Below are 26,340 nucleotides of genomic sequence, written 5' to 3' on the forward strand. Positions count from 1 at the left end.
TCACGAGCATGCACCTACTGTGCAGCAGAAGACAGTGCTGTTGAGGATTGCCCATGGCTTGATGATGTAGAACGTGAGCACAAGTTAATGCAATTGAATGAAGGAAGGGAACGACAAATCCTTTGAAGTCAAAATGGAGCAGGTCCCGGAGGGCGTGTTCCCATTGTGGAGTGAGAGAGCAAGTTGTTAAGAACTGCCCCCAACTTGAAAAGAAGTGTGGGAGCGCAAGTAGGTGCATATTTTTGTGAAGATGCAAAGCTGTAATTTGGTGAATGGTCTACATATGGGACTTTCAGACTTTGTGATTTCAGTTGTGCTGAATGAGGTTCCCACCCAAACTATGCTAGATTCAGGATGCAGAAAGACTCTCATCTATAAAGACCTAGCCAGAGTGGATATATCCATTACAGGAAAAAGGCAACACTCACCTGTATACATGGTGACCAGCAACAGTACCCGACCAGTCAGGTCTTACTGACCATCTTGGTGGGGTCTAGCGTGGCTATATCCTGTGGTTTTGGGACAAGATTATCCCCAGTTTGAGACTCTATGGGGCTAGCTTACAGCCAGCCAGGCTAGCCCAGACTATATAGCAACATCTCCTCTGCAAGCCTCTCCCTGGGATGTTGCTAATGAATACTACATGGAGTCAAAGACATCCAGACCATAGAGACAACACCTGAGAAGAAAATCTGAGAAATCTGTATCTCAAGACTGCCAGGGACTTTACTGTTTTAATTTTGCATGAAGACATGTATCAGAGGGAAATGGGGGTGTTCCAAGAGCCCTTAGCTGATTCCCCAAAAAGGATGGGAGGAGTACAACACTAGAAAACTTAAGCAAGCCACACTCGAAGATAGTTCCCTTGAGTTGAGCCAGAGGTGGGTACAGATGGGGAGGGGAAGATACCCTTTGGCCTAGAGGATCTCATACTAATCCTACTTTCCATACTGAAGAGAAATGATCAGTTCCAAATTAGGACAGGAAAAGAATGTAGGAAATATGATTTATTTTCCCGGGAGTTAATACAGACCCAATTTCAGATCTTCCTGACATTGTTAGAACAACTTTGCATGTCCAAAAAGGATAATGAACCCCCTACATATTGTAATGAAGCTGATGATATTGTATGCATTGGTTATTGAGGACAGCCTAAAAACCCACATGTAGGGAATTAATAAAGCTTGTTGAGCTGTATGGGGCCTTCTGGTACCATTTTTCAAACTGATATGATCATTTTTATTCATCCACACTAGCAAATACATTTTTTGCTGAAAGTTTTAAGGGTGAAAATGTACCTGCAGCAGCAAATCAATTATGTCAACTGGTCTCCCTCTCTCTTTGTATGAATTTTGTCTTCCCTCTCTGTGCACATGGATGGGACGCTAAGTAATTATACTAAACAATGCTAAAATAAGAGGGAAATGCAGTAACCTACAGACACTAAAACTGTGTGTACAGTCACATTTGTTGGTGGGATTTAAGGCATCTGACTACATCATATACTATTAAGTTAATTTTAGCTATTTTGTATTTTTTTTAAATCATCATTTCTAACTTTCATTTAAAATCTGTTAAGTAGAGACTAGGATCTTATATTGTTAGTGCTGTTATTCCTATCAGTTTATGATGTAATGCATAGAGATAGCACAAACATTTAAACACTGGAAAGAAAGAGAAGGAAAATCTTTTTATTACATCCGTTCACTTTTTTTTTCCATTATCATTTTAGCAACAGTTATGACAGCTATTCCCTGTAGAAATTGAAAACAGAGAGCTCTTAAGCTGTCCCTTTCAATTAAAGCAGGATGTTTGAAAGAGCTAATTTATTGATGTTCTTGATGTAAGTATGTTAAGGCTTACTCCCCTTGGTGCCCTATGTCAGGAAGGGTGACTGTTGAATTAATTACAGCAAGATTTTGAGATGGTCACGTTATAGAAAATAATTGGAGATATGTGGAAGGGTTAAAGCTCTCTTGTTAAGTAAACTGTGCTATTGAAAAGTATTTGCCAGTATGTGGAGGCTTAATTTGAGTGATTTGTTAGTGCAGTTAACAGAGAAATGGTTTTGTTTTTACCATTTATGTATATTAGCAGGCTAGATAAGTTGTCTTCTGTTTAGTAAACTGTTAAAGTATGATCAGGAGAAATACGTACAAATTGTGAACTGTAAAGTGAGAAAAATAATGTGGAAGGAAATAGATTTGGTGCACCATTAATGAAGAAAAAGGAAATGTTCTTTGTTTTGTTTTCCAGTTGTAATTCTACTTACCGGTACATCTAATCTAGAATTCTAACTGACAAATTTTTGGGCTCAAGAAGCTTACCAGCATAAATTACAAAAATTATTTTACATCTAAAATAGTTCAACAGTATTTACTGTAGATCCCTACTATACACTTCCATAAACTAAAACAGTATTAATTTATTTTAGCTAGATTGCTCTGCTGAAGTTATTAATATTAAGTAAATTTGGGCCTTATCTGTATTAAATGGAAATAATAATATAATAAATGTGTAAGCAAATAATTATTGCATCCTGCACGAAAATTGATGGAAAATGTCTCTTCCATTTTGACACAAAAAAATGTTAACTGATATTTTAATACTATTATATTTCCTGCAATAAGTCACTGTATTTAACAAATCCCTTTAGCTAAAGACCAACATAAGAAATTGCCATGCTGGGTCAGATCAAGGGTCCATCAAGCCCAGTATACTGTTTCCAACAGAGGCCAAACCAGGCCACAAGAACCTGGCAATTACCCAAACACTAAGAAGATCCCATGCTACTGATGCAATTAAAAGCGGTGGCTATTCCCTAAGTAAATTTGATTAATAGCAGTTAATGGACTTTTCCTCCCCGCTACACTAACTGCACTAACCACATCCTCTGGCAACAAATTCCAGAGCTTTATTGTGCATTGAGTGAAAAATAATTTTCTCCGATTAGTCTTAAATGTGCAGCTTGCTAAGTTCATGGAATACCCCTAGTCCTTCTATTATTTGAAAGTGTAAATAACCGATTCACATCTACTCGTTCAAGACCTCTCATGATCTTAAAGACCTCTATCATATCCCCTCTCAGCCGTCTCTTTTCCAAGCTGAACAGTCCTAACCTCTTCAACCTTAACTCATAGGGGAGCTGTTCCATCCCCTTTATCATTTTGGTTGCCCTTCTCTGTACCTTCTCCATTGCAACTATATCTTTTTTGAGATGCAGCAACCAGGATTGTACACAGTATTCAAGGTGCGGTCTCACCATGGAGCGATATAGAGGCATTATGACATTTTCCGTTTTGTTAACCATTCCCTTCCTAATAATTCCTAACATTCTATTTGCTTTTTTGACTGCTGCAGCACACTGAGCCAACGATTTTAAAGTATTATCCACTATGATATTATCCAGATCTTTTTCCTGGGTGGTAGCTCCTAATATGGAACCTAACATCGTTTAACTACAGCAAGGGTTATTTTTTCCCTTTTTGCAACAACTTGCACTTGTCCACATTAAATTTCTTCTGCCATTTGGATGCCCAATCTTCCAGTCTTGCAAGGTCCTCCTGTAATGTATCATAATCCTCTTGTGATTTAACTACTCTGAATAATTTTGTATCATCCGCAAATTTGATAACCTCACTAGTCTTATTCCTTTCCAGATCATTTATATATATATATATATATATATATATATATATATATATATATATATATATTGAAAAGCACCGGTCCAAGTACAGATCCCTGAGGCACTCCACTGTTTCTTTTTCACTGAGAAAATTGACCATTTAATTCTACTCTCTGTTTCCTGTCTTTTAACCAGTTTGTAATCCATGAAAGAACATCGCCTCCTATCCCATGACTTTTTAGTTTTCTTAGAAGCCTCTCATGAGGGACTTTGTCAAATGCCTTCTGAAAATCCAAATAAACTGCATCTACTGGTTCACCTTTATCTACATGTTTATTAACCCCTTAAAAAAAAATGAAGTATATTTGTTAGGCAAGACTTCCCTTGGATAAATCCATGTTGACTGTGTTCCATTAAACCATGTCTTTCTATCTGCTCTATGATTTTGATCATGAGAATAGTTTCCACTACGTTTCCCGGCACTGAAGTCAGGCTCACTGGTCTATAGTTACCTGGTTTGCCCCTGGAGCCTATTTTAAATATTGGGGTTACATTGGCCACCCTCCAGTCTTCAGGTACAATGGATGATTTTAATGATAGGTTACAAATTTTAACTAATAGATCAGAAATTTCATTTTTTAGTTCCTTCAGTACCCTAGGATGCATACCATCCGGTCCAGGTGATTTGCTACTTTTTAGTTTGTCAATCTGGCCTACTACATCTTCCATTTTCACAGTGATTTCGTTCAGTTCTTCTGACTCATCACCCCTGAAAACCATCTCCGGAACTGGAATCTCCCCAACATCCTCATTAGTAAACACGGAAGCAAAGAATTCATTTAGTCTTTCTGCAATGGCCTTATCTTCCCTAAGAGCCCCTTTAACCCCTTTGTCATGTAATGGTCCAACCGACTCCCTCACAGTTTTCTTGCTTCGGATATATTTTAAAAAGTTTTTATTTTGAGTTTTTGCCTCTATGGCCAACTTCATTTCAAATTCTCTCTTCGCCTGTCTTATCAGTGTTTTACACTTAACTTGACAATGCTTATGTTTTATCCTGTTTTCATCAGATGGATCCTTCTTCCAATTTTTGAAGGATTTTTTTTGGCTAAAATAACCTCTTACACCTCACCTTTTAACCATGACGGTAATCGTTTTGCCTTCCTTCCACCTTTCTTAATGTGTGGAATACATATGGACTGTACCTCTACTATCTTTCAGATAGTAGAAAGACTAGGGGGCACTCCATGAAGTTAGCGTGGGGCACATTTAAAACTAATCGGAGAAAGTTCTTTTTTACTCAACGCACAATTAAACTCTGGAATTTGTTGCCAGAGGATGTGGTTAGTGCAGTTAGTATAGCTGTGTTTAAAAAAGGATTGGATAAGTTCTTGGAGGAGAAGTCCATTACCTGCTATTAAGTTCACTTAGAGAATAGCCACTACCATTAGCAATGGTAACATGGAATAGACTTAGTTTTGGGGTACTTGCCAGGTTCTCATGGCATGGATTGGCCACTGTTGGAAACAGGATGCTGGGTGCTGGACCCTTGGTGTGACCCAGTATGGCATTTTCTTATGTTCTTATGTTCTAGGATTGTATTTTTAAACAATGTCTATGCCTGTTGAACACTTTTAATCTTTGCAGCTGTACCTTTCAGTTTTTTTCTAACTATTTTCCTCATTTTATCAAAGTTTCCCTTTTGAAAGTTTAGTGTTAGAGCTGCATATTTACTTATTGTCCCCCTTCCAGTTATTAGTTTAAATTTGATCATGTTATGATCACTGTTGCCAAGTGGCCCCACCACCGTATCTCTCTCACCAAATCCTGCGTTCCATTCAGAATTAAATCTAAAATAGCTCCCTCTCTTGTTGGTTCCTGAACCAATTGCTTCATGAAGCAGTCATTTATTACATCCAGGAACTTGGCCTCTACCAAGTCCTGATGTTACATTTACCCAGTCAATATTGAGGTAATTGAAATCTCCCATTATTATTGCACTGCCACATTGGTTTGCTTCCCTGATTTCTCTTAGCATTTCATCATCTGTCTGACCATTTTGTCCAGGTGGATGGTAGTATACTCCTATCACTATACTCTTGCCCAACACACATGGGATTTCTACCCATATAGATTCTACTGAGCATTTAGTCTCTTGTATGATCTTCATCCTGTTGGACTCTGTAGCCTATGGACATAAAGTGCCACACCCCCACCAAGTTGATCCTCCCTATCATTGCGATATAATTTGTACCCTGATATAGTACTGTCCCATTGGTTATCCTCCTTCTACCAAGTCTCTGTGATGCCAATTATGTCAGTCTCATCATTTGCTGCTATACACTCTCTCTCATCTTACTTCTTAGACTTCTGGCATTGGCATCAGACATTTCAAAGTGGTTTTTTTTGTTTGTATTAACAACCTGCTTTTCAGTTGTTAGGGATAATTCGGAAATCATTAGCTTCGGTGATTTTTTACATGTAGGCACATGGACTATGTTTGCTTTTAATGGAACCTCTCTGTTGAGATGCCCTAACTCTCTTGTTTCATTAGTATCCTTCAAGAGTACATTTCTCCGAACCATGCACTGCTTAGTGACTGTTGGCTTTCCCCCTTGTTCTAGTTTAAAAGCTGCTCTGTCTCCTTTTTGAAAGTTAGTGCCAGCAGCTTGGTGCCACTCTGGTTAAGGTGGAGCCTAACCTTTCGGAAAAGTCTCCCCTTTCCCCAAAGGTTTCCCCAGTTCCTTACAAAGCTGAATCCCTCTTCACTGCACCATCGTCTCATCCACGCATTGAAACTCTGGAGCTCTGCCTGCCTCTGGGGACCTGCAAGTGGAACAGGAAGCATTTCAGAGAATGCCACGCTGGAGGTTCTGGATTTCAGCTTCCTACCCAAAATCCTAAATTTGGCTTCCAGAACCTCTCTCCCACATTTCCCTATGTCGTTGTTGCCCACATGTACCACAACAGCCAGCTCCTCCCCAGCACTGTCTATAATCCTGTCTAGGTGACGTGTGAGGTCTGCCACCTTCGCACCAGGCAGGCAAGTTATCCCAGGACAAGCAGGATGCTAGTCCTCACATATGGGTGACGTCATTCACGGAGCCCTTAAGCGGGAAAAACTTCTGGCAAGTTTCTAGAAGCTTTTGGTTTGGCTGCCTGAGGCTACTGAGCATGCCTGGCATGCCATGATATTCCCTGCCACAGGGGTCTCACTCCAGTCTTCTTTTTTCCGCGCTGCTGACTGCATCGCGTTCTTCTTAGGAGCCTGTGATTACCTCACAACGTTAAAAGTTTTTTTATAACTTTTTTCACCCTACCGGGTCTCATTCGGTTTGTCACCGGCTGGTGACAAACACCATAACTTTTTCTTCAAAAAAGAAACACCGATCGAAGGATGTCGACCGACAGAACTTCAGGGTTCAAAAAATGTCCGGCCTGCAACCGGACTATGTCAATTACAGATCCGCACGTCGAGTGCGTTCACTGCCTGGGAAAGGACCATAACATCGCGGCCTGTACCCAGTGCCAAGAAATGACGGCGAAAGGTAGGAAACTCAGATACGAAAAGATGGCTCAAATTTTTCAAATTAAAACGCCGCCATCACCGATAACTTCCTCCAAATCCTCGCCGACCGGCGTAACAAAAAAGTTATTGTTAACCAAACGCCTCGCCGAAGGATCGGGGGACGCCTCCTCGCCCACCCCGTCGACATCGTCGACAAAATCGGCGTCTGAAATTCATCCGCCACATAAGCACCGAAGACATCATGTAAGTCCTCCACTTCCACCGCCAGAGGAACCGGTGCCTAAACGCCGAAAAAAGTCATCGACCAGCGTTACAGAATCGCTGCCATCGACATCAGTATCTGACTTACAGGCTTTAATCAAGCAAATAGTTACTGATGTCTTCAAGGAAAATATGCCGGCGTCTTCGCCGATTCCGACCTCAGTGTCGATGCCGACCACCGAGTCGATGCCGACTTTACAGTCGATGCCGGCCATCGGGCCGATGCCGAACGACCAGTCGATGCCGACTATACAGTCGATGGCACCATCGATTTCGATGCCGATGCCACCATCCACCTCCATGACTCTACAATCATCGACGTCGATTTCGATGCCGATGCCACCATCCACCTCCGTGGCTCTACAACCATCGACCTCGATGACGATGCCGATATCAACGATCCTGACCGGCTCAGATACTACACGGGCTATCGATTCCATATCAATAGCCTCATCGTTGATCCCGCTGCAGCCATCGATAGCATCGATGACCTCTGCATCCTCATGGATTCCTAGGCCTATTTCTTCATCTACAGTGGCACCTCACTATACAATAGCTTCAACTGCACCTCCTGTACACGGTCTAATTCCTGTCTCAAAAAAGGCACCAGGGAAGTTTAAACACACATCCAAGCCTGTCCCTGACAGATCTACTGAAAGGAAACTACATGCACTCCTCACGAAGCGATACCAGGATCTCTTGGCCTCCCTGCCTGTTGGATCTGAAGAAGAGGAAGAAATAGAGAGGGAGATGGAAGTAAGTGATACTTCCCCTGATCATCAGGATCCCTTGCAGGGCACATCTGAGATGTCCCCATCTAGAGTACAAATTTCTCAAAAATACAAGCCCATATCAGATACATGGTCAGATACACAATCTGACCATTCTTCGGAGGAATTTCTATCTGAACATACTCCTCCTCAAGCAAAGAAACAGTCCCCTCCAGAGGACTTATCGTTCTCAGCATTCATCCAGGAGATGTCAGAATCTATTCCTTTTCAACTTCAAACAGAAAAGGACGAAAGACAACAAAACACTGGAAATCTTACAATTCGTAGATTCCCCAAAGCATAATATGGCTATTCCAGTACATGAGGTGTTGCTGCAGCTCCAACAAAGAATCTGGGAGCACCCTTGCACAACTCCTGGAGTCAACAGAAGGGTGGACTCTACCTATCTAGTCCAAACTGCACCAGGATTTGAAAAAACGCAGCTTCCTCACAATTCCCTAGTAGTGGAATCTGCCCAAAAGAAGTCACGAAGATCCAGAACGCATGCCTCTATTCCCCCTGGAAAGGATAACAGGTTTCTAGACCTCATCGGCAGAAAGATTTATCAAGGGGCTATGCTCAATTCCAGAATTGCTGCTTATCAACTATACATGACGCAGCACCAACGGAATTTATGGAAGCAAATAGAGGACTTTATACCTTCCCTGCCTCAGTCTCAACAGGAGGCAGCTCAACAGATTGTTCAAAAGGGCTTAGATGCTGGAAAGCATGAGGTTCGAGCAGCATACGACGCCTTTGAAACCTCTGCTAGAACTGCAGCATCTGGAATCTCTGCAAGAAGGTGGGCCTGGCTTAAAGCTTCGGACTTGCGTCCAGAAGTTCAGGACAAATTGGTGGACTTGCCGTGTCAGGGTGACAATTTGTTCGGCACAAAAGTGCAAGACGCTGTAGCACAACTTAGAGATCACTCTGAGACTTTGAAACAGCTCTCCTCTTTGTCACAGGACACATCATCTCATCCTCCACGTAGGCCGCCCCGTAGAGACACAAAGCGTCCATTCTACAGGCCAAGGAGATATTATCCACAAAACACCAGACCACGGCCTGCGAGAACTCAACAGCGTCCTCAACAGCGACAGCAAAGAGCCGCACGGCCTCAGCCACCACCTCAAACAACTTCAACCTCTGGTTTTTGAAACCCGTTCCAGAGAACACTGCCAACTACCAAACCCTCATCCACACTTACCAGTTGGGGGAAGAATTTCCCAATTTTACACACAATGGGAAAATATTACAACAGATCAGTGGGTCTTATCAATAGTTCGTCAAGGTTACCAACTAGACTTCACATCTCCCCCTCAGGAGTTTCCACCAATAAACTCCTATCTAGACAACAATCCTCAATTACAAGAAGAATTATCTGCTCTTCTGACAGCAAGAGCTGTGGAACATGTACCACAAAATCAGAAGGGAAGAGGATTCTATTCCCGGTATTTCCTCATTCCAAAGAAAACCGGAGGCCTACGTCCCATTCTAGATCTCAGAAATCTCAACAAATTTCTCAGGAAAGAAAAATTCAGGATGGTATCATTAGGAACCATGCTTCCACTCATACAACAAGGAGATTGGCTTTGTTCTCTGGATCTTCAAGACGCCTACACTCACGTTCCAATCTTCCCACCACATCGCAAATACCTCAGATTCAAGGTGGGAAATCAACATTTCCAATACAGAGTCTTGCCGTTCGGCCTAGCCTCAGCTCCACGAGTATTCACCAAATGTCTAGCTGTGGTGGCAGGACATTTGCACAAACAAGGTGTTCATGTGTTCCCTTATCTCGACGATTGGCTCATAAAAAGTCAGTCACAGCAAGGAGCAGTAACTTCTCTTCATTGCACAATACAGTTACTACACAAGTTGGGATTCCTCATCAATTATCAAAAATCCCACCTGCACCCATCTCATTTACTCCAATATATAGGTGCAGAATTAAACACAAACCTAGCACAAGCTTTTCTTCCAAAGGACCGTGCACACACGCTGTCCCAGCTGGCGTACTACATGTCACTTCAACCACAAGTGACAGCTCATCAGTTTCTAATCCTGCTAGGCCACATGGCTTCCACGGTTCACGTCACTCCTATGGCACGACTTGCCATGAGACTCACCCAATGGACTCTACGATCTCAGTGGATCCAAGCCATTCAACCGCTATATTATCAAGTCAAGGTAACCCACCAACTTCGAGCCTCGCTGCAATGGTGGACGATCAAGGACAATTTACGCAAGGGCCTACCATTCCAAAAACCGATCCCACAGATAACATTAACTACAGATGCATCCACCTTGGGGTGGGGAGCTCATCTTCACACTCTTCAAACTCAAGGAACTTGGACAAAACTCGAAGCCACATATCAAATCAATTTTCTAGAACTTCGAGCTATACGTTATGCTCTGCATGCGTTCAAGGACTGCCTTTCACACAAGACTGTGCTAATCCAAACAGACAATACGGTAGCCATGTGGTACATCAACAAACAAGGAGGTACGGGTTCGTATCTCCTCTGTCAGGAAGCAGCACAGATTTGGGACTGGGCCCTTCACCACTCAATGTTCCTGCAGGCCACTTATCTAGCAGGGATTCAAAATGTCCTAGCAGACCGACTCAGTCGCCAGTTCCAGCCGCACGAGTGGTCTCTGAATCCCTCCATTGCGACCAAGATCTTCCAACGGTGGGGACAACCATCAACAGATCTCTTCGCGTCGCATCTGAACCACAAGGTACACAACTTCTGTTCTCTGCACAAACAGAAGAACCACCCAGCCAAGGACGCCTTTGCTCGCCCTTGGAACTCCGGCCTACTATATGCATATCCTCCAATACCGCTTATCACCAAGACGTTGGTGAAGCTACAACAGGACAAGGGGACCATGATACTCATAGCCCCTTATTGGCCTCGACAAGTATGGTTTCCCACACTGCTAGACCTGTCAGTCAAGGATCCAATTCGCCTGGGAGTAGCTCCCGATCTCATCACTCAGGATCAGGGTCGATTGCGTCATCCCAATCTTCAATCCCTATCCCTGACAGCATGGATGTTGAAAGCTTAATCCTACAATCCCTTAATCTTTCAACTAATGTTTCTCAGGTACTTATAGCTTCCCGAAAACCTTCCACACGACGCAATTATTCTTACAAGTGGAAACGGTTCACTTTTTGGTGCAAGCAGAACCATATAGATCCCTTCACTTGCCCCACTACTTCTCTTTTAGACTATTTGTACCATCTTTCAGACTCTGGTCTTCAGACATCATCAATCAGGGTACATCTCAGCGCAATCTCAGCTTATCATAATAAGATAGGAGAGGCACCTATATCCACACAACCTCTCGTCACTAGGTTCATGAGAGGTCTCACTCACCTTAAGCCACCAATTCGGCCCCCAGCTACACAATGGGACCTGAATCTGGTTTTAACAAGGTTAATGCATTCTCCGTTCGAACCCATAGATTCCTGTGACCTTAAATTTCTCACGTGGAAAACTATTTTCCTCGTAGCCATCACATCAGCTAGGAGGGTTAGTGAGTTGCAAGCACTGGTCACATACGAACCTTACACAAAGTTTCTCCATGACAGAGTGGTTCTCCGAACACATCCAAAATTCCTTCCTAAGGTAGTTACGGAATTCCACTTAAATCAAACGATAGTTCTACCCACATTCTTTCCAAGGCCTCACTCTCACCAAGGGGAAAGAGCTTTACACACTTTGGACTGTAAACGTGCATTGTCCTTTTATTTGAATCGCACTACATCCCTTAGAAAATCCAATCAGCTTTTTGTCTCTTATGATCCAAATAAGCCAGGTAAAGCAGTGGGAAAACATACTCTATCCAATTGGTTAGCAGATTGCATACAATTCTGCTACGAAAAAGCAGGCCTTCCTCTCCAAGGGCGAGTAAAGGCACATTCAGTAAGAGCCATGTCAACTTCAGTAGCACATTTTCGTTCAGTGCCAATTATTGACATTTGTAAAGCAGCAACATGGAGTTCCCTTCACACCTTTGCAGCTCATTACTGTTTGGATAAGGAAGGAAGACAGGATTCAGCCTATGGACAATCTGTCTTAAAGAACTTGTTTCCAGTTTAATCCCAACTCCTTCTACATCCATCCTGCTATATTCTTCGGCTGACTCATTTCTTCAACAAAGCATTCCGGTTACCTGCATGGACAATGACTCAGCCTCTAGCTTGCTAATCACCCATATGTGAGGACTAGCATCCTGCTTGTCCTGGGATAAAGCAAAATTGCTTACCTTGTAATAGGTGTTATCCCAGGACAGCAGGATGTAGTCCTCACGGAACCCACCCGCCACCCCGCGGAGTTGGGCATCAGACTTTATTAGTTTATTTTGCTAACGCTTATTGCTACATACAAGACTGGAGTGAGACCCCTGTGGCAGGGAATATCATGGCATGCCGGGCATGCTCAGTAGCCTCAGGCAGCCAAACCAAAAGCTTCTAGAAACTTGCCAGAAGTTTTTCCCGCTTAAGGGCTCCGTGAATGACGTCACCCATATGTGAGGACTACATCCTGCTGTCCTGGGATAACACCTATTACAAGGTAAGCAATTTTGCTTTACCAGGCGGTCCTCACGTCCACCAACCACCCTGCTATCTACATTTCTAATAGTCGAATCACCAACTATGATAGCCGGCCTAACCCTTCCCTCCTGGGCAGTAACCCTGGGAGACTTGTCCTCAGTGCGAGAGGACCATAAGAACATAAGAACATGCCATATTGGGTCAGACCAAGGGTCCATCAAAGCCAGCATCCTGTTTCCAACAGTGGCCAATCCAGACCATAAGAACCTGGCAATTACCCAAAAACTAAGTCTATTCCATGTTACCATTGCTAGTAATAGCAGTGGCTATTTTCTAAGCCAACTCAATTAATAGCAGATAATGGACTTCTCCTCCAAGAACTTATCCAATCCTTTTTTAAACACAACTATACTAACTGCACTAACCACATCCTCTGGCAACAAATTCCAGAGTTTAATTGTGCGATGAGTGAAAAAGAACTTTCTCTGATTAGTTTTAAATGTGCCACACGCTAACTTCATGATGTGCCCTCTAGTCTTTCTATTATCTAAAAGAGTAAATAACCAATTTACATCTACCCGTTCTAGACCTCTCATGATTTTAAACACCTCTATCATATCCCTCTTCAGCCATCTCTTCTCCAAGCTGAAGAGTCCTAACCTCTTTAGTCTTTCCTCATAGGGGAGCTGTTCCATCCCCCTTATCATTTTGGTAGCCCTTCTCTGTACCTTCTCCATCGCAATTATATCTTTTTTGAGATTCAGCAACCAGAATTGTACACAGTATTCAAGGTGCGGTCTCACCATGGAGCGATACAGAGGCATTATGACATTTTCCTTTTTATTCACCATTCCCTTTCTAATAATTCCCAACATTCTGTTTGCTTTTTTGACTGCCGCAACACACTGAACCGACAATTTCAATGTGTTATCCACTATGACGCCAAGATCTCTTTCTTGGGTTGTAGCACCTAATATGGAACCTAACATTGTGTAATTATAGCATGGGTTATTTTTCCCTATATGCATCACCTGTACTTATCCACATTACATTTCATCTGCCATTTTGATGCCCAATTTTCCAGTCTCACAAGGTCTTCCTGCAATTTATCACAAACTGCTTGTGATTTAACTACTCTGAACAATTTTGTATCATCTGCAAATTTGATTATCTCACTCGTCGTATTTCTTTCCAGATCATTTATAAATATATTGAAAAGTAAGGGTCCCAATACAGATCCCTGAGGCACTCCACTGCCCACTCCCTTCCACTGAGAAAATTGTCCATTTAATCCTACTCTCTCTTTCCTGTCTTTTAGCCAGTTTGTAATCCAAGAAAGGACATTGCCACCTATCCCATGACTTTTTACTTTTCCTAGAAGGCTCTCATGAAAAACTTTGTCAAACGCCTTCTGAAAATCCAAGTAGACTACATCTACTGGTTCACCTTTATCCACATGTTTATTAACTCCTTCTAAAAAGTGAAGCAGATTTGTGAGGCAAGACTTGCCTTGGGTAAAGCCATGCTGACTTTGTTCCATTAAACCATGTCTTTCTATATGTTTTGTGATTTTGATGTTTAGAATACTTTCCACTATTTTTCCTGGCACTGAAGTCAGGCTAACCGGTCTGTAGTTTCCGGGAGCGCTCCTGGAGCCCTTTTTAAATATTGGGGTTACATTTGCTATCCTCCAGTCTTCAGGTACAATGAATGATTTTAATGATAGGTTACAAATTTTTACTAATAGGTCTGAAATTTCATTTTTTAGTTCTTTCAGAATTCTGGGGTGTATATCATCCGGTCCAGGTGATTTAATGAAAACCTGAATTGTTCAATAGCACCAGCGTGTTTCTCAACACTTTTTTTCATAGCATTCAATTGTGGAAGACATTTGTAACTAAATCGTAGCTGCATCAGCTGAGACTTTCAATGAATCCGTGATCTTTTTAGTGGTCTCTATTTAAAGCATTAGATCCAGAGAGACTTGAGTATAGTCAAACATTTGCTAATGAATTCATTGTTCTCATTGAAGATATTCTGTTCTTTATTAATGCAAAGGACCCTCTGTGTCATATATTGTTCTACCTATTTTACATATTGCAATAAAGTGGCACTAGGTAATTCTGCTCTTACTCACTTATGTTTTATTGGCAAGTCAGACCAGGAAGAGGTACTATTATTCACTTTTAATTCCTCAGAAATGTCTCTTTCAAAAAACGTCTTCAGTATAAATAAACACTTGAGGCCACGTTGATGAATTGTGTTGAGCTGAGGTGATATTTACTTGTGCTGGTTTTATCATAACACCTAATCCAAGAACCACTTCTACTATAAATGGTGTCAACGGAAGAAGAGGCTACTACCATGTACTATATTTCCCCAATATATCAACCATTTTAAACAAAATCCTTTAGCTAAAGACCATCACATTAGACACTACCGGTGTTACAGACTTCATTATTTTCTAAATAATCATTGGTCTGAGTCCATCAATAATTCAAATATTTTATGGTTTTGCAAATAAAATCCACACATGTTTTTAGAATGTTTCTTCTTAAAATGTCCCTCGCATCAAAAATGATAATCCCGACATGGATCCTTGTTTCGAAGGAGGATCTGCATTAGGGGGACTCTTCTTTATTTTAGTGCAGTTGTTTTACAGATAAAGCTCTTCATTTGGCTTACATGCTGAAAAGAATGAAACAAATTATAATATATCCTATGAACTTAACAGTATTAAACAACTTTTATATCTAATTCAGTGATATTAGAGGAGATTAAAGAAAGTACAAGTAATAGTATATTATGGTAGCCTCTTCCTCCACTGATACCATATATAGTAGAACTTATATTTAATGATACTATGATTTATTTTCATCATTTGGAACAAGTGGAGCCCTCCGTGGCTTCAATCATTGCATATAATGAAATGATGGCAGTATGGTTAGTAGCCGATTATATTTATGCACTTGCAGTGTTATAAAACAGTTCCTTTAATTGTATTGTTTATACCCTTTTAGCATTATGAAAATTCTATAGGCTCATATGTGAATCAGGGGAAGAATAACGAAGTTGTTAGGGATCCAAATGTTTTAATAAACAGATTAATTACTTAAGGCCAGATTTTACAACCCCGGTGCGCGTAAATCCTGGGGCTTATGCACCCGGCCAATTTTCAAATTGCATGTATTTTTTTAAAATCTATCCCATAATGTGTATATTTTGGAAGGAATTATGGTGCATGGTACCCAGCTGAGGAATGTCCTTGCAATGACTGAGCTTAAGTGAGTTGGGAGACATATATAAAATAGTTTAAAAAAAAACAAAAACCTGGGTACTTGTGAGTAAGGGTTGATAGTGTTGTGGCTTAGTAGAGACAGATTGTATTGGTTTCTGATTGGTTTTGTTTCCCAGGTAGGCATGACCTGGGTAGGTTATCGACTTATGAGGATGACTGAGGTAAATGCTGATTGGGTAGATTTGAGTTTGTTCTATGAGTTAAAAGCTGTTGCTTTGTAAGTTTAAGTTCATCATTCTTTGTATCCTTGCTGTTTCGGTCGTGGACCCTTGGACCGGCTGAGGCTATGGGTTCCCACAGATGGAATACTGTGGGAACCCATAGGAAGCGTCACAGCCGGGAGGCGGCGCTGAAGAGACTCTGGAGAAGACTTCACCACTGGAAGCCCGAGGTCCCCCCAGGAGGAGCCCATAGGAACCCGGGCCTCTTGGACTTAGGCGTTACCCTATGCGACCAAGGATCCAGGCAGCGTCCGGAGAGGTGGACGAAGAGGACGGCTGGGCCCAGGAGGCTGGAAGAGTCTTCACCCTCGGAAGCCCGTGGCTCCCCCGGGAGGAGCCCATGAGAGCCCGAGCCACTGGGACTTAGGAGAATCCTCTGGGCCAGCGAGTACTGGATACCAGAGGTGGTGGAAGAAGCCAAAGTCGGAGTCCAGGAGTGAAGCTGGGTCATAAGCCAGAAGTCAGAGATCCAAACCAAAGCCAGGGGCGAAAGCCGAAGACATAGTCAGGGAACGGAGCCAGGTCAGAAGTCAGCAGAGACGAACCAGAGTCCAAACAAAGCAACTAGAGACTCAGGGGAACTGAGCGAACCTCGTTGCAAGGCGAGGTTTAGGCCAATCTGCAGGGTTTAAATACCCTGCAGTGTCTGACGTCACCCTGAGGGCGTCCCCCGAGTTTCCCGCACTGGCCCCTTTAAACCCCGAACCCCTGCGCGCGCGTGCGCGCCTAGGGGGCGTGGCCAGATGCGACGGGACGCCGGCGTCTCCCTCGAGGAGGGAGCGCCGCAGCTGAGGCCTGGGAAGGCTGAATCGGCAGCGCAGCGTCCCGGGCTGGCCTCGAGGTGAGTGAAGGATCCGGGGCACGGCCCAGGGCCGTAACACTTGCGGTCAGTCACTGGTCCCTCTTTTTGAAGTGTTTAAAGAAATTGCCTTTGAGGTAAGCTTTTTTTGAAAGTTGTTTTGGACATGATTTCTGAGTTTTTTTTAGTAGTGTTGCTTTGTTAAAAATTGTTCTTATGGTGTTAGATATTCTGTGCAAAACGTTGCTATGGAATCGGGGTGTTTGGAGTATAATTAGGTAAGTGATGTTTTGGATCATTTTGTTTTGGTTTATATGTTTTAGATTTTGTTGTGTGTGTGCTTATTTTTAGGTTTTAGTTTCCCCTGACACAGCCTCTTCATTGAGACGAAAGATGAGCTCATGCCAGGCAGTATTGGCTATCACCTAAATTTTGTGAACATCGGTTGATATTTAAAGTTTAACATTGGAGAGTCAGCGTTGTGTGCATTGATCTGGTGCTGGTTCGACCTTCTGTGTCTGCAACATCTGGAAAATCGTCTGTGATGTTTGGAAAATGTTGGCAATTTATTTTTGAAGTAGCTTTGTGGAAGAAGTTGTTCTGACCGTGGGTATTTGTAGCGGTCTTTGAGGATTATATGTAAAAGAGTTTTCTTGGTGGTGATTTTGATATATTTGTTCTGTAAGGGTTTGGTATGTGTATGTGTGTATATATGTTTATATATATATGTATATATATCTAGTATTTTGGATCTAGGCTTTAAATAAGATAAAAATATGTGGGTACCTAAAATGGTATATCAGTCAGAGAACCATAAAATAGGGTGAGTAACACTACTAATATTTTAAAAGATGCTTAATGTTGCAAACTTTATTACACAATGGCAAAGAATATGAAAACTATTCAAAAAATAAAATTGGCACAAAAACACACACATATATTTATCGCTTGCCCTAGTCAATCAACCCTTATTCATACCGCTTCTGTAGTGTTATGGATTTATAACATATATAGATATCAACATAAAACATTTTCAAAATATATACAGAGTGCTTGTAATGAAACAATGAAACACTTACAATAGAGCTGGACTTCAAGAAAGACACTTTGTGAATTGCAAATGAGTCACATAGAAGATTCCTTCATTAAAAAGGGGATACAGTTGAATCACAGTTCACAAGAAAGGATGTTTTGTAGTTTTCTCAGGACTTTTGTTCCAGTGATGTTTCTGTAGACTCTGTTCTTTTTCTGCTATATCACATATTCTTTCTGTCCCTACAAAGGCCTCTGTTTCGCCAAACAGGTTTCCTCAGGGGAAAATATGGTTCATAACTATTCATGCATTGATACCCTGGACAGTATTTAGTGACGAGATCTCTATCTCTTATTGTTGATTGTACTAGAAAAATTAAATATTGTACAAAATATTGGTATTAATGCCTGTATCTGGTTATTGTTGTATAAAACATTTTTCAAACCAGTCTTTTTAAGCAAACATTTATCTAAACTTTGAATGTCGATTTGCCAATTCTGTGTCTCAAGACTTCAACTGCTGTTAATTAACAGCTTGCTAAATGCAGCATAATCATCTGTGAATTTCCAATCTCTGAAAACAAAAATGTATATCTAATTGTTATTTCTGAAACCCTTGCTTGATTGAACTCTAACTCATGAGAACCATTAAATGTTTAAAGTACAAGACTAGTGCCAGGGCGAGTGAATATTGTGGAAATCTCATCTTTGTGAGACTTTCCTCACTCCAAATGACATCAAATCTTCACTGAGGTGTACTGTGCTGTTCATATATTTCACGTTGCATGTAAAACTGGCCCCAAAACCCTAAACCACCACCAAAACCTCACCTCAAGTTATTAGATGGCCTTCCTATAGTGATATAAATAGTTGAATACTGTGAAGGCCTCCCTTGAGTCTCGCTCGCTCTTGCTCTCTCTCTCTCTCACTCCTTCCCTCTCCCCAAGCCCAGAAATGCAATCTTTATCGCAAATTGTGTTATGACCGTTTCGGCCATCTCGCACAGCTTAACGCCAGGAAAAAAAGTGTAGTTATTTCTGGCATTGATAGCATGCGGTGCACTATCGGACGGCATGAAAATGCCCTTTATTTTCATTAATCCCACCCAGACTCCTCCCTGATCCCCGTCCTATGAAAAATTTCACGGAATGCAATACCATTAGTATTGCATGTGTCATGGTGCTATCGCAGGTGCGTTTTGATGAGTGACCCTGTATGTGGCTAGTTTAAAATATTCCCCTTATCTGGCTAAAAGTTAGAATAAGTCATTATACAGCTAAGATTTAGCGTTGTGGGAATTTTGGAGTGGGGTTGAGTTTGCTAAATAACTTATCTTGCTAATACTGGTATTTCAAGTTAGCTGAGTTTGTTATTCGGTTAACTTAAGACATGCCTGAGAGCAGGTCTAAAGTTATATACAACAACATGTTCCCGGATAACTTTAGCCTTAACTGGCTACATTAAAAAATATGTATATAGCCGGTTAAATGACAAATTGCATAGTTTTAAAAATAAAATCACAAGTCTACTGTACTTAACGCAGCTCCTCTCCTCCCTCTCATCTGAGTTCCAAATGCTTGGCCCTTCCAGGCAGAGCCTACATCCTTCTTACCAGAATCCTCTCCATCTCATTACTTTAAAAATATATGGGCTAGAGCAGATGGCAATCGCTGTTCCACCCCTCCAGTTCCTGAGTCCTTTCCAATTTATTAAAAATCATAATGTCCGAGGCTCTGCCTCCTCCCTTCCACTCTCCCAGTATCTTAATTCAGTTTAGTCTTCAGCCCGGGTCACAGTAGCATTCTACTGCCTCCTGAGCCCAGCATGTCTGCCATCTCTAGACAGCAACGCTGGAAGCAAAGGCTTCAGCATTGCGCTTTCAAGGGGCTATGTTGGAAGCATGGGCTTTTGACGTAGCTGCTTAGTGATGGAAGAAGCGTCAGTCCTGGGGCATGGTAGGCTGCTACCATGATTCGGGCTGTGGACGAAACTGAATTAAAGTGGTAGAAGGGCAGGGTTGGAGTGTAGGGAGGGAGGGTTGCTAGAGAGTACAATTTTTAACAAATTAGACAATACTCAGGAGCGGGGGGGGGGGGGGGAAGAGAGCAGTAGCATTAACTCTCTCACCGTTATATTTTGAAAGTAATGAGATGGAGGGGGTTTTGGCAAGGAGGATGCAGGCTTGGCACAGCAGGGCCAAGCATTTGAAGCTTGGGTGAGAGGAAGGAGGAGAGCTGTATTTGGGCCAGTAGGCCCAGCAATCCTTTTTGTTTGATTCCTCCCCCCCAAACCCTGCACTTTGCCACTTATTTGGCTATATTTTTTTAAAAATACAGTTAAGGCTCAAGTTATCTGACTAACCATAACCAGATAACTTTATATCTAATCTGTGATATTCAAAAATAGCCAGTTTAAAGTTATCCAACTATGGATAATCAGTGGGACATTTAACCACTGACTATGCAAGATAGATTATCTATTTTCTAGGTTTTTGAACATTGGTCTTGGTTATGTTTACCCAGGCCATCACAATCATTCCCACTTCCTTTGACTTATCTTCAGATGATCCATCAGATAATGATAATAGATTTTGGCTTACTTTTTTAGGGGATCGGATGAGTTGGCTGGGGTCTCCAAATTTACGGGTCAGCCCCCCCTTTGAGATCTCACATTTCTGCTACATCTATGCACTTGGATTTGCTTTGCATCCAGCACTACGGATCCATCTTAAATTTGTCTCAACATTTATTGTTGCCTACTGAAGATTCTGTTTTGAACAAAGGGTTATATTTTTTTCTTAGTTATATGTGATCTTTTTGAGATTAGACTTTCTCTGTTTCATTTTTTTTGGACGTTAGATTCAGTTGTTGCTTCATGATTAGTCCCCCGTTTGTCATTTCTACTAAATCTACATGGATCCTTCCAGACTGAGGAATACTGATCCTTTAATTTTGGCCTTTGAGTGTTTGTTTTAAATGAGCCACATCAAATTCAACCAATCTCTATCTCTGTCCATCTTATATGAATGTCACTAGATTGGAGCAAATAGCTGTTTACTTGTTTGCCGTGAATATCGTAATCAGGCTGGCAAAGATGGATGTATGGGAAGGCATATAGACAACTTTATGATTCTTATCATGTAAAACTTCCCTCTGATTCCTTTGCTGACCTGTCTAGATCTATTTCTGATATTATATCCAAGGGTCTTGTTGAGAAATATATCTCTATGAAGGAAGCTCAGTTTCTTGTTGAGACTTATCTGTGTACACCTACCTTTTATATTTTGCCGAAGATTCATAAATTGCTTACAGTTCCACCAGGAGGGCTGATTGTTTCAGGGACTGGTTATTAGAACCTTTATCAATATTCCCTGGCAAAATTCTTCAGCCTTGTATTCCACTTGTCGGGTCTTATGTCTGTGATTCATCTCATTTTATTCTTTCATTGAGCCAAGTTTCTTTTGTTCTGGATGATGAGGGGGTTTTTTTTGGTCAGTTTAGATATTGAATCTTTATATTTCAATATTCTCCAGATGGAGCTAGTATAAGTGATTTGTAAGGTTTTAGATTGAAGATCTTCTAATCTTCAGGTTTCTACTGAATTTTTGGTTAAACTTCATTAATTCTCCCAAAAATGATTTTTTGTTTAAGGATGAATATTACCAGCAGATTACAGGCATGGAGGTAGGGGGCTACTATGGCCCCCATATTGCCTGCCTTTATGAGATTCCATTTGAGGAACAACTTTTATACCCCTCTTATTTCTCTTTGAAAATATTTGGTTAAGGTGAATTTATATTTTTTGGGTGTGGTAAGGCACTGTTGAGTTAATATAGTTTATAAATCCTTGAACAGTAATTTGAAATTCACTTATTTGTTAAATTCTGGTCAGACTTCTTTTTTGGATATGTAGTAAAGATTCCTGTTCATAGTTTCATAATCTCTATTTTTAGAAAGTTCACTGACAGGATTGACTTCCTTTATTTTGATGGTTGTCAACCATGCAGGATGAAGGAGGGCATTCCTCAGGGTCAGTTCTTTCTTCTTTGTAGGGTGAGCATATCCTCAGAAAACTTTAAATTCAATCTATGGGTATGCAGATTTTTATTTTTTTTTAAAGAGTGTATTCAAAATTGGTGAATAAGAGAACTATTTTTTTAAACCATGACTTAATGCAGAGAAAGCCTTCTGTATCTTCAGATGGTATATTGTGTGTGTTACCATATAACATTCATACTTCAAAGATTTCAGTTATCACTAGATCTTGTTTATCGATTTTGCTTGGAACTTATATGACCTGTTTGTATCCTATTTTTTGCCCCCTTGTCTGTTTCTTCAAGGCTTCTTGGTCATCATCCCTGTAGAGCTTTTTCTGTATGTGAACTCTCTTCCTCATTCTGTTTGTTTATCCCCAGACTGGTAAACAGTATGGGATAGATTTTTAAAGTTATGCGCCGGCGTAGATTTGTTCGCGCAACCCGTCGCGAACAAATCTACGCCCAATTTTATAACATGCGCATGCTGCCGTGCGCATGTTATAAAATCCAGGGTCGGCGCACGAAGGGGGGTGCACAATTGTGCAACCTGCGCGCGCCAAGCCGAGCAGCCTGCCTCCATTCCCTCCGAGGCCATTCCGAAATCGGAGCGGCCTCGGAGGGAACTTTTTTTCCGGCCCCCCCACCTTCCCCTCTTTTCTCCTACCTAACCCACCCCCCAGCCCTAACTAAATCCCCCCCTACCTTTGTTCAGAAAGTTACGCCTGCCCGAGGCAGGCGTAACTTGTGCGCGCCGGCCGGCTGCCAGCACGCCATTCCTCAGCTGGTTCGGAGGTCTCGGCCACGCCCACGGAACGCCCACGGGCTGGCACCACACCCACGGCCCCGCCCCGGAACGCCCCTGAATGCTGCGCCGCCCCCAACATGCGCCCGATACGCCCCCCAAGCAAAGCCCTGGGACTTACGTTCGCCGGCGGCCAATGCAACATAGGCGCACCGGCGCGCAGGGCTTTTAAAATCTGCCCCTATGTTTTGAAGTTGAGCACTGATGGTACATCTTATGTTCTATATATGTTATTATACAGTGTCTGATTCTTTCATATATGTATTTGAAAAACTATTTGTAATTTGAAGGCCTGCATTACTGAACATAGCTGTAGTATTAACACTCTGCAGGCCGAAGCATCATTTTACACAACACTGGTCTACTGCAGGCATTGAAGCGAGCAACTGCAGTTTTTGCTTTGCAGCAGTTTAAAGTTAACCTATGTGGCAGTGACATCTATGCCCATTTGCTGCAAACTGAACAAAGACCTATTTATCAGTTAAACACAACTGCCCCTGCAGGTCTTAAATCTGAATGGGGAATTTTTTTATAACAGTTTTTGCTGTTGTGCTTTTAAGATTTTAAATTTGCATGATGATATGTCCTTTGAATGTTCTATATGTATATATTATGGGTGGCTTGATATAATATGTTTGTATATGAAACTATATGGTGGTTTCAGGGCATGCAGATGAGATGTGCGTGTAAATTCGCAATCCAACGCACATTGGGGACCCTGCCACATATCTTTGCTTCTGCTATGAATGCTGTATAAGTTATAAAATAAAAATAAGTAGGCAGATCTGTGGGGTTTTAAAGGTCAATGATTACTGGAGGGAAGGGAAGGCTATTAAACCAGGGAAATTTAGAAGAACTATCTCTTAACTGGGCGAACTGGGGACAAACTGGCAAAACTAGAAGTGACATTGGCACGCACCCCTTTTAAAATCCCCCCGTTTACGTGGTAGAAGCGGCACGTGCGCGCGCGGCCAGGCTCTTTTGTAACATGCGCACGTATACGCGTGCAAGTTATAAAATAGACCATCCATGAGTGCAGGCTGACGAACGAGGGCAAATGTGTGCCTGCTTGCCAGTTTGAGAGTTACTATCTTATTGTTTATTTTGTTGCTGTATGGAAGACCTTTCCTACTTTCAGGACCAGAAGCAGATATAGTACTATAGGTACCTATATGTAGTATTATTTCTTTTTAGGTGCAGCTGAAAACAAGCATTTCAAGTCAGTATGTTATTCGGACTCAGCCAACCAATACGTGCCTTTCTACACTAGAGTGTGCAGCTGTTGCTCTTGCAATCATGGAAAAGAATGACGTGATTCAGGAGGTATGTACTGAAAATATTAAAAGAATGAATGCACCTTATATAAATATAATAAGAATAAACAAATGGGACAAATAACATGGGTATGTATACTCAAAGTATATATGTCTTGGTATTACAGCTGCTTTATCGAATAACCACGAAAGCCAAACCCAGAAATAGTTTACCATTGCTATGGTAGCAATGGAAATGTCCATTTCTATGTCTGGTATTGCGGTTGCCCAGTTTTGTTTTGGTATTTCAGGTGGTCACCAGTTTCCACATTCCTGCAAGCAAGATATACAACTTGCTTACAGGAAATTTTTCTTTGGGTCTCGTCCTGTTAAGTAACAAAATGCCATGGGCTCAATTCTCCATATGTGAAGCTGTGTGAAAAATTAAGCCCAGAGTTCAAAAATAGTGTAGCAAAGTACTGCTTATCTCAGCACATTATGGATTTGGGATTTATGTATCTTATAAGCCCCGTTCCTGCCCTGTGCTGTGGAATACATTATCTTCTCTACTCATTATCCCTGCCAGGATGACATGCACATCTGGAAGAGGTGCAAAGGGACGCCAGTGAGCATGGCCAAGCTGTGAATGTTGCCGTGCCTTAAGGGCAAAGTAAAAGACATTTGCACAGACTTGTAGAAGAATAATGAACTTTAAAAAAATGTGTTAGCTGGCATACAGGCATATAAGTCACAGGAGGAGTTCAGAACTCCTGGTGCATCAGTTTCTGTTACACACATATGGAAACAATTTTACAGAAAACTACCCTTTATTGCTCCCCCTTACCCCACACATTGTCAAAATGGTAAGAGTTGTTTTACATGCATCAAAATCAGAAAAGTCGAAAGCATGGACTTCATCAGATTTTATCCTTCAGGAAAGCCCTTTGCTTCCTACAGCTCCTCTGACCTCGCCACATGGGCACTGGGCTGTAGGAGAGCCATCTTCTAGGTATCCGATTGTGCGGGGCTAGTGCCTCTGCAGAAGCAGGAATCACAGCCCCCCAGGAAGTAGTAACTCTTGTTTCACGGCCATTAGAAAAGAGTGGCGTCTGTGGTTAGATTCAGGGTGGGTGTGACCTGGGTTTTGGAGAGGGATCTTGCTGTGGCTTTAAAACATAATCTTTCTTTTTCTTTTATACCTTTGTTTTTTCTCTCATTGTCTCTCTACTCGTTTTCTCCATGCCTTTTTTCCTTGCCTTTCTCTGCCCTTTCTATTTTTCTATCCCATCTCCCTCTACCTTCTCTCACCCCATTTTTTATTTCCCTTTTCTCCTGTTTCATTTCCTCATGTCTTCCCACATTCATGTCACTCTTCTATTCCCCTACTCATTGCTTTTCTTTTCTTCCTATGCAATGCTATTTTGACTTTCCCTAGTTAATTCAGCATCTTATTGGCAGGCTTTGGCAGAGGCAATTGGAAACCAGACATACAGATGAAACTCAGGGCAGCTATTGCAAAGTGGCTGCCCTGGTTTTCAAATGTTGGTGCCGTTTCCCCCTCCCCCCCCCCAATAGATGACACCACCAATGATGATGCCACACACCACTGCTCATGTCTCCAACCAGGCCTACACTACTACAAACAAAATGCCCTCCTCTCCACTTCCTGAAGCCTACACAACTAATGTATTTGCTCACCTCCACGCATATATATTGGACAGTTGCCAAGTGCCCGAATATAGGGACAGTGAGCCCTTATATGGCCCCCATCTTTTCTCCTTACTTTCCAAGTGTCATGGGCTTGAGAGTGCACTCTGAAGCAGCTGATGGTCAAGGCCAAGACACCAGAATGGAATCAAGAAACAAAAGTGTGATCAGACTGGCAGGGTCGAGGCAGGAGAAGTTCGTTCAAGATCAAGAGGTAGGCCAAAGTCTAGGCAGGCAGAGTTTGTACTGCATTGAGAGGCAGGCAGAATTTGTACAGCGTCAAGAAGCAAGCAGAGATCAGGGCAGGCAGCAGGCAAAAGAAGAGTCTGGAATCAGGCTGGGTCTCAGGAGAAGTCAGGGAACAGAAACAGCAATGCACAGAAACTTGAGAATCCTAATCTTTTGCTCAGGTGTCTGCTCAGAGGACTGAGCTTCCTTTT

At 41.9% G+C, this 26,340-nt stretch overlaps 1 protein-coding gene across 1 annotated transcript in view; it reads left to right on the top strand.

The window, feature by feature from the left end:
• Positions 1–26,340, top strand: part of DTWD2 (DTW domain containing 2) — a 399,585-nt gene that overhangs the window by 359,945 nt on the left and 13,300 nt on the right. The window contains 1 exon segment of the mRNA XM_029570996.1: positions 24,135–24,263. Within this exon segment, the coding sequence (XP_029426856.1) occupies positions 24,135–24,263 (129 nt within the window).

This window comes from Rhinatrema bivittatum, chromosome 1 (genome assembly GCF_901001135.1).
Source record: "Rhinatrema bivittatum chromosome 1, aRhiBiv1.1, whole genome shotgun sequence".
Classification (NCBI taxonomy): domain Eukaryota; kingdom Metazoa; phylum Chordata; class Amphibia; order Gymnophiona; family Rhinatrematidae; genus Rhinatrema; species Rhinatrema bivittatum.